This window comes from Colias croceus, chromosome 23 (assembly GCF_905220415.1).
Source record: "Colias croceus chromosome 23, ilColCroc2.1".
Lineage (NCBI taxonomy): Eukaryota > Metazoa > Arthropoda > Insecta > Lepidoptera > Pieridae > Colias > Colias croceus.
This window is the reverse complement of record NC_059559.1, coordinates 1640483-1653870: the sequence shown is the minus strand read 5'-3', so window position 1 is coordinate 1653870 and position 13388 is coordinate 1640483. Positions and strand designations below refer to the sequence as shown.

At 39.0% G+C, this 13388-nt stretch overlaps 2 protein-coding genes across 7 annotated transcripts in view; one reads left to right on the top strand and one right to left on the bottom strand.

Moving 5' to 3' along the window:
- Positions 1 to 13388, top strand: part of LOC123702285 (transcription elongation regulator 1-like) — a 61752-nt gene that overhangs the window by 45685 nt on the left and 2679 nt on the right. For all 5 annotated transcript variants that reach the window (XM_045649994.1, XM_045649993.1, XM_045649997.1 and 2 more), the window contains 2 exons: positions 2415 to 2579; positions 3726 to 3895. In XM_045649994.1, coding sequence (XP_045505950.1) covers positions 2415 to 2579; positions 3726 to 3895 — 335 coding nt within the window. The remainder of the gene's footprint in view (positions 1 to 2414; positions 2580 to 3725; positions 3896 to 13388) is intronic.
- Positions 4413 to 13350, bottom strand: LOC123702281. Of its 2 annotated transcripts, XM_045649987.1 has the most exons (3): positions 13154 to 13350; positions 12895 to 13038; positions 4413 to 6456 (listed from the first exon to the last, which is right to left on the bottom strand). In XM_045649987.1, the coding sequence occupies exons 2-3, from the start codon at positions 12906 to 12908 to the stop codon at positions 4749 to 4751; spliced, it is 1722 nt and encodes a 573-aa protein (XP_045505943.1). In that variant the 5' UTR covers positions 12909 to 13038; positions 13154 to 13350; the 3' UTR covers positions 4413 to 4748. The 2 variants fall into 2 exon arrangements, with proteins under 2 accessions (XP_045505943.1, XP_045505942.1); XM_045649986.1 differs by having other exon boundaries at positions 12895 to 13350.

The window sequence follows — 13388 nt, the reverse complement described above, 5'->3', positions numbered from 1 at the left end:
TATTTTTGAAGATATCTCGTCTTCATTTTCTCATTTTTACTTTTAACATGACTTAAGTTCGGTTTTTTGAAGTGAAACTTCTTTATCGGGGTTGGAAAAAAATTTAGTGTAACATTTTTTCGTTACGCGTGACATTTTTCCGGTACGCGCCATCTTTTTCTTATCCCTATAGCGACGAGCGTTTTAGGTTAACTTTTGAACTACCGCACGAGCCGAGCGAGCGAAGCGAGCGAGTCGCAGCAGCGGCCGGCGTAAATATTTAAATAGGTAGCGAGGAGCGAAGCGACGAGCGTGTTAGGTTAAGGTGATGAATTAATTTTTCTAACATTTACGGCCCTTTTTAAACCTTCGTAATTTTTATATTATTAAAGTTGTCGTGATGAAAATTCTTGACAAGAAAGTTCAATAGTAACACAATACGTGTACCGTTTTAGAAACATGATTCCATGATATTTTCTCGATAGAAAAAAAATACAAAGTTCTCATTGTTATTTTTTTTTAATCTCTGGCATCTTCAAAATAACAAACGTAAAGTTACGACTTTTTGGATATTAACTATAAAATATACAACCTATACGTCTACCGAGTTAGAATTTTGAAATATGCGATGGTTTTGAAATAAACAAGAAATACTTGAAATTAGCGCGCGACCAGCCAATCTAGCGAGAGCCGTCCTGTACCTTCCTACCCCTATCGCTGCACGAGTCATTCCCGCTACGGCCGTCACACGGGGAACTTGTGTCGCTTGTCTTCGAGTCGCACAATCGTAACAAAGGGTGACAACACGATAAGACAAATGGGGACAATAAAGAAAATAAGAAGAAGAAACATAAAGGTTGGAGGAAAAAGAATGCTTACAATTGGAACAAATTAATGAAGTAAGTTGGTTTTATTTTAAATTTGATGATATTTGTATTATAGACGATGTTTGATATGTACCCCTGTTTTAAGTACATAACGAATGTGTAAGATTTTTTAATTTATAGCATAGATAATCTTTTCAGAAATCCGGAATCCAGAAGGAAAATAAACCCACTAATTGTTCACAATGTGAACCCACTCTTTCGTAAGCACCTTCATTCAGCCAACAATTTATGTTATCAACGCTCTACTGGTTTTATCGCATGATTCCATTTTTAGCAAAAAGCAACAAAGTGCAAAGAAATAAAAAATCATGGTGAACTTAGTGGAAGTATGGTGGACGTAATATGGAACAGGAGCTCATTGGAGTAGTATTATATTTAAAAAAAATACGAAAAAAATTCAAGAATTACATTTCTTAGTAGGTGGTAGATACGTATGTTGTATAAAGAATTTGATGTTGATATTTATTTCATTTATACTTACTACACCTGTGCGGGAAATTGCTTAGTACTAAAACAGGTTTATATTCATATTTACATAGTAATGTGAAAGTTTTTCGAAAAATTTTGTGTATATTAAATTGAGTTCCTGGGTGATCTGGAAACAATTGGGCCCGGAAGGTGGCGCTGCAGTCACTCCTCCTAATCACATGAACCGATTTGGATGAATATTTGTGTGCACATTTCATTGTTGTGGGTGATAGGTTGATTCGTTTTCACATTAGCTAAAATTATGTATTTTTGTTGTTAGAAAGTAAACTTAATTTAATGTTTATAATACATTATTATTGGTATAAATAAGCCAGTATTCGTCTCACATTGCTGTACCTGCCTACCTACCCTACCAGGGCCTATTTTTGTTCTGGCTATTTTATTTTGATTATTTGTTGAATAATTACCATTATAATAGAGTGCAAAAAATAAATACTTGCGTGAATATATTTTGTGTTTTTTTTAAATAATTATTTTATTTAAAAAAATATCATTCCGACCGCGGCTTTGCCCGCGTGGAATTAGGTTATACCGTGAATCCTGTTTTATCCCACAGGAGTGTTCAGTCCAATTAAATATATGTATAACAATATGACGACTCCATACATTACATGTTTGTCCCGAGTCGGCCAGCGGCAGCGCGGCGAGTTTGCAAGAATGACTTCGCGCAAGCCCGCGTTCGCGATAGCGAGCTATTAGACTCCGCCCACCAAGCAGTGGATTTTTTTTTGTGTATCGTCTTAAAGTATTTCTGTAAAATTGCATATTGTAAATTATTTTTTGATAATAAGGTCATAAAAAAAAAAAAAAAAATAAAGAAGTTTCACTTATTACGTGTGTACACTAGTACACGCACACATTTTTTTTTTTGGAGAGGAGAAGAGAGACGTAAGTCAGCCCGTCTTACGTCTCTCTTTTCTCTCATATATTCTTTTTAAAAGTCTGACTTACCTTTGTTTCTCCATAATGGGCTGTTTTTACCCGGCTATGATTTCGACCTGTATGTTTATTTATTGATTTCTTGCCTTTATTTTTGAGCTCGTCACGTATTTATTCCAGGAGCGTTTGTTCAACCAGCACATCAGCGCGCTATCGCACAAGCGGCGCGACAAGCTGCGCGCGCTGCTCGACGAGCTCGGCACCGCGTGCACCGCGCACTGGCGCGACGTGCGCAAGCAGCTCGCGCAGCACGCGGCCGCGCCCGCCTACCGGAGCGCGCAGCAGGTGTGTGTGTGTGTGTGTGTGTGTGTGTGTGTGTGTGTGTGTGTGTGTGTGTGTGTGTGTGTGCACCGCGCACTGGCGCGACGTGCGCAAGCAGCTCGCGCAGCACGCGGCCGCGCCCGCCTACCGGAGCGCGCAGCAGGTGTGTGTGTGTGTGTGTGTGTGTGTGTGTGTGTGCACCGCGCACTGGCGCGACGTGCGCAAGCAGCTCGCGCAGCACGCGGCCGCGCCCTCCTACCGGAGCGCGCAGCAGGTGTGTGTGTGTGTGTGTGTGTGTGTGTGTGTGTGTGTGTGTGTGTGTGTGTGTGCACCGCGCACTGGCGCGACGTGCGCAAGCAGCTCGCGCAGCACGCGGCCGCGCCCGCCTACCGGAGCGCGCAGCAGGTGTGTGTGTGTGTGTGTGTGTGTGTGTGTGTGTGTGTGTGTGTGTGTGCACCGCGCACTGGCGCGACGTGCGCAAGCAGCTCGCGCAGCACGCGGCCGCGCCCGCCTACCGGAGCGCGCAGCAGGTGTGTGTGTGTGTGTGTGTGTGTGTGTGTGTGTGTGTGGGTGTGTGTGTGCACCGCGCACTGGCGCGACGTGCGCAAGCAGCTCGCGCAGCACGCGGCCGCGCCCGCCTACCGGAGCGCGCAGCAGGTGTGTGTGTGTGTGTGTGTGTGTGTGTGTGTGTGTGTGTGTGTGTGTGTGTGTGTGCACCGCGCACTGGCGCGACGTGCGCAAGCAGCTCGCGCAGCACGCGGCCGCGCCCGCCTACCGGAGCGCGCAGCAGGTGTGTGTGTGTGTGTGTGTGTGTGTGTGTGTGTGTGTGTGTGTGTGCACCGCGCACTGGCGCGACGTGCGCAAGCAGCTCGCGCAGCACGCGGCCGCGCCCGCCTACCGGAGCGCGCAGCAGGTGTGTGTGTGTGTGTGTGTGTGTGTGTGTCTGTACCAGCACTAAGGGTGCCCGTACACGGACCACTTCAAGTAGTTGAAGCCGCGACCATGCGGTGAACAATAGACATTCATTCACTGCCGTACACGGACTGCTCGAGCAGTCGCGACCGCTTCAAGCCGTCAACTGTGCGGTTTGTAGCGACAGCTCGATCAGTCCGTGTACGTCGCTCAGCCGTTAACTGCTCGCTCTAACTCGTGTTGTATGCGTGTGCGCAGATGGAGCGCGAGTTCCGCGACTACCAGCGCGACAAGGCGTTGGCCGCGAAGGGCGCGCTGCGCCAGCTGCTGCTCGAGACGCGCTCGGTGACGCACCGCACGCTGGCCGCAGTGAGGGACTCGCCCGCCGCGCTCACCGCCGTGCACGACGCGCTCAGGGGGGACGCCAGGTGAGCGGGGGGGAGGGGGGCGCCAGGCGAGCGGGGGGAGGTGCTACCAGGGGGGACGCCAGGTGAGCGGGGGGGGGTGCTACCAGGGGGGACGCCAGGTGAGCGGGGGGGAGGGGGAGGGGGGAGGGGGGCGCCAGGCGAGCGGGGGGAGGTGCTACCAGGGGGGACGCCAGGTGAGCGGGGGGAGGTGCTACCAGGGGGGACGCCAGGTGAGCGGGGGGAGGTGCTACCAGGGGGGACGCCAGGTGAGCGGGGGGGTGCTACCAGAGCAATTATATCAATGTTTTTACTACACGAAATTTACGATCAAAAATATGGTGGCTTTTTTTTTTGCTTTGTCTAATAACATATTCAATGAACCTCTATATCACTGTGATACACACAGTAAGGAAACTTCATACAAAACGTTCGAAATGGCTCACGCACACAAGCAAGCGTGTTTACGAGAATCATAAGGGTATTCAGGGAGATCGATAGTAGCGGGTGATACATCCTCAGAATTTGAAAGACGATACATATTAATTATATTTATCGTGCCCGAGAGTCCCAAAAAAAACCAATTTTCAAAGATTACTTTATTGAAGAAATATTACAATTAAAAATTATACATTAAAATTACTTTAAATACCAATGGACTGGCTCGAGGTTGGAGGCCAAGTAAGGTGGAATCCACAGCGGCGATCCAATTTCGATATCGACGCGAAGTCAGCAAAATGTTTGTTACCGATGAATATGTATGCACGCAGAGGCGACCATAAAATATGCCAAAGATTATGCAATGGTATAGAGGCTTAACTTGTAGATTTTACTATAGGCTTGGTAGTATATAACACCTCCCCCCTTAGTTCAAGGACTATTTTTGAACGACAGGAAAAAATGTCATTGGCAGCTTTCCACAGTCTTGGCTTGGTCCAGGTTCAGCATAGGTTTGTTCTTGGCGAGGCTTCTTGCTTGATTGGCTTCTTTCTTCATTCTTCTTTCTTCTGTTCAGGATTAATCTTCTGCCCAAAATTATAAGAGAAAGTGCAATAGCACTGCATAATATAGTATAGAAAGGAATAGTTGTATTATAGAACATTGGAATTTGTTCTAATTGAATAGGTTCTTGATGGTGAATCTTGTCTTGAATTTCATGAAGTTTCTTCAGGCTGATTGAATTACTTTTAATAGAGAAGGATAAGGTAGGCTCCTTTACATGAGCCGAAACTTTAGTAATTTTTATGGGCTGTCCTTTGATATGATCGTTGGTGTTGACAATGGTGAAGTCTTCTGTGTGCAGCTTGCAGGTAGGTGGTATTGTGGCGAGGTAGCTTCCATTGAGATTAATGATTTCTTCTCTTTCGCAGGATAACCGGGCTTCAGTTGGAGACGGGAACACGACGACGTAGTGGCGGTCATCAAGTTTTTCCATTGCAGGTTTCATCAGGTTTACGGTAGTCATTTCGCAGGACCTTTCTTCATGGAGATTTCCTTCAACGATGTTGCTGATACAGTCCGGCTGAGGTTTCAGCATGTGGTGGAGCTCGTCTTCACATAAGTACCTCATGCCTGACTTCGGGCATTCTGCCTCTATATACACGTGCATATTACCAGTGATTGCAAGGAAAGGAGAAGGAGGGATTATAGCTTGCCTATTTTTATTAGGAACAATAGCTAATTTATAAAAGTTATATTCAAGTGGTGAAACTATAGGAAATTTAAAAGCAAAAACTAACTGATCTCCATTAAAATAAGATGCTGGCTTAATTATATCGTAATAGTCTCTAATTTCTAAATCTAATATTTCTTCTTTATTATAAAATGTCTTAAGCTTACTTAACATATTTTTCATTACACCTATACCTATCATAGAATGATGAGTGCGCGAAGCACTGCAAAATGCTAGCGCATTCTCTAACCTACTTATTTCGCTTACTAAACTGTCTACATTATTACTGCTTATTGCTAATGCTTGTGCGAATTTCGCAAATTTAACTATATCCGGTGAAGGAAATGAGTCAGGGTTTAATATCATAAATAATGTTTTATTAATTTTATTTTGACTTTCTATAATTTCAGCAATAATTTTATTTTGTTCATCCATCCAATCTTTGCTAAGACTGATGTGATGATTCTGTTCAATAACTATTTTATCTTGATTTTTCTTAAGTACTGAAAGAGCTTGATCATACTTTACTGCATCCGAATAATCTAAGTTTCCAGTTATACTCTTAATTACTGACCCAAGACTATCTATTAAGCCTCTCTTAAACCTTAAGGGTTCTAGAGTTTTTAATTGTTGCAAAGCAAAATCAAGTTTATCACTTAAATAATCTATTTGCGATTCATAGACAGCATAAGTAAGGTTATCTAACTTATTTCTAATTTCACTTAACTGAGACTGCACTAAACTAATGTTAGAATCTATTTCCCTTAATTCTATAAACTGTAAAAATGTATGATAATGATGGGTTAGTTGCATGGGACCTAACTTAAAGGGTAAAATTCCAGGGCTTTCTCCAAGATCTTCAAGTTTTATCTCGAGAGCTAGTGTCGTTGTGAGAAGCATCATGATCAGCACCCTGCAACAATTTGGCGGTCTTAGGGATTCGTTTTAGCCTATTTTTAGCTATAGGAGCTTTCTTTTTGGATGTATAAATATGAATAGGTAAGTTTGCTAAAACAGTGTCCCGGGTATATCGAGGTGCGAGTTTAGATCTGGAAGCTGAGGGGTTACTGACAAAAATTTGCTGGTTAGGTTCATAATCTACTTCATTTTCTCTAGTTTCATTACGTTTTTCAATGATAGCTTCTCTGTTAGCTAATGATGATTCATTTACAACGTCATAAACCTGTTTCATTTGTTCTCTATGAGATTGCATATACTGTTGAAGTAAATGAATAGTTAAATCGACGTCAGTAGGGTCACGTGGATCAGTATGCTCTAATATAAGGTCATAGGGTTTACATTTAGTAAAACTGTGTATGGAGCTATTATATGCAATTAAAGCGTAAGGCATTAAATTAATTACAGGTTGATCACGCTGTTTTAATTTTAATATGCGGAGATGTTCAAGCAAAGTCGAATGAAAACGTTCTATATTACCATTAGCGTTAGGGGAATGAGCCAGAGTTTGATGATGAATTATTTTATGAATTTTACAAAATTCTGAAAACATCTGGTTATTAAATTCTGTACCTTGATCAGTAATTATGGTAAGTGGTAAACCGTGGTGAGTACTAAATGTTAACAAAGCCTGTATGACGCTGAGTGCCGTGCCATCTCTAAGTAAGTATGCCTGTCCATATTTCGAAAAAACATCTATAAGGGTTACATATTTTTCATTATTAGCTGTAAAGGTGTCCATATGTACGATCTCAAAAGGTTTTGTAGCTGGGGGTACTAAATTAAGCTTAGGTCTTATAGGGTTCCTGTCATACTTAGCTTGACCACATATTGTGCAATCATTAATATACTTTGTAATATGTTCTTTCATTTCAGGCCAGAAGTAACGTGCTGAAAGTGCAAGGTAGCATTCATTTATCCCGCGATGATTGGTTTTGCCTTCATGATAATTACGAATAATTTCTTGTTGCCTAAGATATTCCTTGACGTTTTCTAATTCTATTTTAGCTATGAAAACTTTCATGCAAGAGCTTTTAAAGGAGAATGGCGAAACTGGGCCTAACTGTTACAGAAATCATAATATATTTAAAATTCATTATGCAATTTTTAGTAATTCTTGGTAAAATATTTACTTCTGATTCTATGGGAAAACAAATCTTTGAAAAAAAAGATAATGTGTTCACTACCGGCATTGTTATTTAGATTTCTATGACTACCGGTCTTATCAAGCAGAGATTGTCAGTGTTGTCAGGAGTAAAAAAGTCGAATATATCGATTAATACGAATGAATGTCTATATTTTATTTTTAATTTTATTGAATTCAAATGCTTTATAAATCAGAAGCAAAACTTAACTTATTTTTAACACATATCTTAATTTATTTAGATCATTCTATAAAATAAAAACATGTTTTACTTAATCAATAATAATTATAACATTTTTATTTAGGTAGCTGGCCATTAATAAAATGTCAAATTATTAATCATAATTGTGTCAGTGATGAGTGATTTGTTTATGTTTGTTGTTTGACATTTGAGTGAAGTTTTAGGCCCTTCTCCCATTACGATACGCATAGGCGATTCAAGTATCCTGCAAGTCTCGGAGACTAGTCGCCGCGGAGTATCTCACATACATTTTTATGTAGGCTCGCACACTACGCTACTGGTATCCTACACGTCCGCGACTAGTATAGCACTACTCACCGTGTCGGTCGCTTTTGCATCGCGTCTCGACTCTCGCGCGTATCTCTTCGTTAGAAAGATAAAAATATCTAATCATCATGTTGTAGTTCTCGTTCGGCTACAAAAACTCTACAATTTATGTTTCTTTCAATATATGGATGAATCCAGTACTTCTTACTCTTACGTCGGCGTCTTCTATTTCTATAAAAAAGAAAAACTGCAAGAGCTTCTTCGTCACTGGAATTGCTGATTGCTCGACATAACGACGTAACTGTTGTTGCAATAAATAAATGAATTATTATTATTATAACGTCGGTCCACAAAAACGAGGCACAATAATGTTGAATTTAGTCATTTTTCAGTCGCATAATATGCGAGCATCGGGTAGCCAGCAAATATCTAAGTAGTATTCTACGCGAGTATCGTATTCTAGAAGTATCGTACCTAATGGCAGAAGGGCCTTAGTAACGTTATATTCAAAATTGATCTTAATCAATATCCCAATATCTCTGCTATCCCATAGAAAAGATCTATAATTATTATATTCATAGAGTCTGTATATTTTTATCTATTTAATCACCCATAAATCATCAGTGTAACGATCAGGCCCAGAGTCCTATGGGAGCTTGCCATTCTCCTTTTCTTGTAATATTGGGACTATTTTGTACATACCTAACGGAGGGTTAATAAGTATACCGGTCTTTATTTTAGGGTTTACATGTTCTTTAATAGCATTGATTAAATCTGTTTCTAAATTTGATTCTGATAATTGTATAGATATCCTGGAATGAGTATCGAACGGTTTGGTAACTATTGCACGTTTCTTTACATCACTAACAATATTTAAAACTAACTGGCGATGAAATTTATTTAAGGGCTCAAAGGATATAGGTATTTCAAGGATTGGGTTTTCATTACAGGTATGGGCGGTCATGGTACTTTCGGAGTCGTCGGCTACAGATACTTTGGATGTATTGCCTACTATTGAACTTATCTCTTCGTTAAAGATTTCCACACGAGATAGAGCGTCGGCGTTTGTGTTCTTTTTGCCGGGCTTATAATGGGTAGTAAAATCAAACTCGCTTAATTTTAATCTCCATCTCGTTAGTCTAGAATTTGGTTCCTTCAGACTCATAACCCACTGTAATGGTTTATGGTCCGTTAAAATTTTAAATTTACGGCCAAAAAGATATGGACGAAAATACTTAGTTGCCCATACTATGGCTAACAATTCCTTTTCAATTGTGCTATAATTTACTTCGCTATCATTCAAAGTACGAGAAGCGTACGCTATTGGTTTGTCGGATCCTATGGGTCCTTGTGAAAGTACTGCACCTATTGCAAAATTAGAAGCGTCAGTTGTCAGTAAAAAGTCCTTGTCAAAGTCAGGATATATTAAAATAGGATCATTAGTTAAAAGTGTCTTACATCGTTCGAAACTGTTAACGTAATCTGAGTCAAAAGTAATTTTCTTTCCCTTTTTTAAACATTGAGTTAATGGTTTCGTGATCTTAGCAAAATCGGGAATGAATTTTCGGTAGTAGCCTACTAAACCCAGGAATGATTTTATTTCTTTAGATGTTTTAGGGATAGGGAATTTTTGAATTGCCGAAATTTTATCGGGATTAGGTTTTATTCCTTCTTCAGTTATTACATGTCCTAGATATGCCGTCTCGTGTTTTAAAAATTCTGATTTGTCAAGCTGAATTTTAAAGTTAGATTCACGTAATCTTTGGAAAACTTTTTCTAGATTTATTATATGTTCCTGTAATGAAGTTGAAAAGACAATTATATCGTCGAGATAAACCAAGCAAATGACATTTTGAAGTCCTTTAAGGATATTATCCATAACTCTTTGGAACGTGGAGGGACTATTTTTTAAGCCCATTGGCATTCTGAGAAATTCATATTTGCCGTTTTCTACACTGAAAGCGGTTTTATGTATATCCTCCTCCGACATTTCCACCTGATAGAAACCTGATGCTAGATCTAAGGTTGTGAAATATTGACATTTCCCTAATTTGTCAAGAATATCATTGATGTTAGGTATGGGATATTTGTCGTCGATTGTTTTTTCGTTAACCTTGCGAAAATCAATGACTAATCTCCATTTCTGCTTCCCCGAGGCGTCCATTTTTTTAGGGACAATCCAGATCGGAGAGCTCCAGGCAGATTCCGATGGTCTAATTATGCCCTGACTTAGCATTTTTGAAATTTGGTCTTTTACCTCATCACGCAAAATATATGGATAACGGTAGCTTTTTGTATGTACGGGGACCTCATCATGTGTACGGATTTTATGTTTAATTTTGTTCGTAAAAGACAAAGATTCTCCTTCTATATAAAAAACGTCTGCATATTTACTACAAAGTGCTGTTAAATTGGCTTTTTCCTCCTCATTTAAATGGTCTATTCGCAAACGTGAAATAACGTCACTGGCACGGTTTGAAGATTCTTGTGAAAATTCGGAATTAAAAATAGTTGCTTCTGTCGGATGTTCTAATGAAAAAATTATGTCATTATTAGTATGATTGGTTACCTGAACTATGGCTTTATTATTTTTAACTGTAGTTAAACATTCACTTATAATGCAATTGCAAATTATTTGTTCTGGCACTAAAACTTCACCATCCGCGGCGTTTATTGGTAATCTAAGAAGTAAAGAGGTTTCACTTGGAATAATCTTTTCATACAAATTTAAATTTCGGGAATTATATAACTTAATTGGGTTTATGGCATTTTTAGTAATTAATGTTGAATTTTTAAGATCTAATTTAGCTTCAAATTTAGTTAACAAATCCATCCCTATCAGACCTTCAAAATAATTATGAAATTTATATACGTATAATTTAATATTACAGTCATCATTGAATTCTTCAAAACAAGGTAAGGTAATTGAATAATTGTTTCTACTAGTTGCATGAACGTTAGTGACTTCGAACGGATCAAAATTTAGTGGTATGCCTGGAAAATATTGTTCTACGGCCTGTGGACTAATAAAGGATTGATTTGCTCCAGTATCTATCAAAAATTTTAAATAGAATCCATTTCCGAGGGAAATGCGAATAAATGGCAATTGGCGTTGAGTTTGGAGATTTAATTCTATTTTAACTTTTTTGTACTCTGAACTTTCTGAAAATTTTCATTTGTTGATGGGTTTGGTTCTGACTGGGGCTGTTCTACTAACTCCTCAACTATAGGGCTTTCACTATATTCATATTGGTTCATTACGGGATAGTCATTATAATAACCTTCATAATTGTAATAATCATCATAGTAATTATAGTAATCATCACAATTATAATAATCAGGAGTATCGTATTCTAAGCTTGCACATTCATTCACATTAACATCTCGGTGTTTAAAATAATTAGAGGGTGGTGGATTGCCCTGCTTGGACCAATTCCATCCACTAGGACCTGGTTGCATCGGTCTTTCCCTAGTCACAAAATGAGAAACTCCACTCATAGGCTTAGGGCCTTGAGATGATGGTTGCGGTCTAGTTTGTACTTGGAAACCTTGATTATTATTTGGAAGTGGTGCACTAAAAATTTGTTGGGTGCGCGTGGGCATTCGAGGTTGATTAAAAGGCATTTTAAATTGATGTTGGGGTGAAAATGGTGGCTTATGCATAAATTGTGATCTAGACGGACCTGGCATATTAAAATTATTAGGCCTGAAGGGCTGAAAACTATGAATAGGCATTTTAAAAGGCTGATTATTGTCACTAGGTTTTCTATCTGATACGTGTGAATTCCTATTCTGAATATACATGGTATTAATTTCTTCGTGTACTAATTCTAGAGCTTTTTCTATCGTTTCCGGACGCATGCATCTAATACGGGAACCTAAAGGATCTTTTAATCCACGTAAAAATGCTTTTAGGATTAATTTTTTATAAAGTTCTCGTTTAGCATCGATAGTGGAAACAAGAGATTCATGCAGTGAAACATAAGTCATAACTGTACTGAATAAGTTCTGGCAACGTTCATAAAATTCTTGCGGCGTGTTAGATCCCTGTGTTAATAAAGCTAGATCATTGTATAGTGCAGTTTCGTCTCTTTGGTCTGCGAAATTATTTATTAAAGAATTACGAATGCTAGTCCAATCGTTGGGGATACCGTTGGCATTAATTTGTCGCGCGGCAGCACCAACTACTTTGTTCAAAATTCCATTTAAAAGACCCGAATTAATTAATTGATCACCGGCCTGACCATACTTTGCAACTAACTGATCACAAATATTAATAAATCTTACTAAAACATGAGAATTTCCATCAAATTCAGGAACTAAACGGAGGGCTTTACAGATATCATCTAGGGTAGCCATTTTAGATTCTTCAAATTGTCTTAAATTATCAACTAAAATATCCCTGTTAATTTCGCTAATTTCTGAATCGTCAAGTTGTCTTAATCTATCAATTAATTCTTCCCTACTACTCATTTAATTAATATATTAACACAAATCTAAATTTAATAATTATTATAATAGAAAATGATTTTAATTTCCTTCAATTTTAATTTTTTAAATTTATTAAATCAAAAGAAAATTTCAATTCTTATTAATTTAAATTCCTATACGCCTATAAAATATTCCTACACTGTTCGTTAATTTTCACGATCGAAAATTTTATAACACGTGTTGAAATAAAAAAAAAATCTAAAACTAACACAGGAAATAAAGGAGCAATCACTGAAATAAAGTGTACTCACATAGATCTCGGCATTTCTTGGGAGGTATCGAAGTTTGGATGCTCGGCCACGTTGTTCTTCCAATTTCCGGTTCGGCTGGAAACGCCTATCTCCTCCAGAATTTTCCCTAATTTTCTATCCTGGGGGACCCGGAAATCCTACCGACTGCGCCAATTATATTTATCGTGCCCGAGAGTCCCAAAAAAAACCAATTTTCAAAGATTACTTTATTGAAGAAATATTACAATTAAAAATTATACATTAAAATTACTTTAAATACCAATGGACTGGCTCGAGGTTGGAGGCCAAGTAAGGTGGAATCCACAGCGGCGATCCAATTTCGATATCGACGCGAAGTCAGCAAAATGTTTGTTACCGATGAATATGTATGCACGCAGAGGCGACCATAAAATATGCCAAAGATTATGCAATGGTATAGAGGCTTAACTTGTAGATTTTACTATAGGCTTGGTAGTATATAACATATTATAGAAAAAAGTTTGTATGTGTTGATG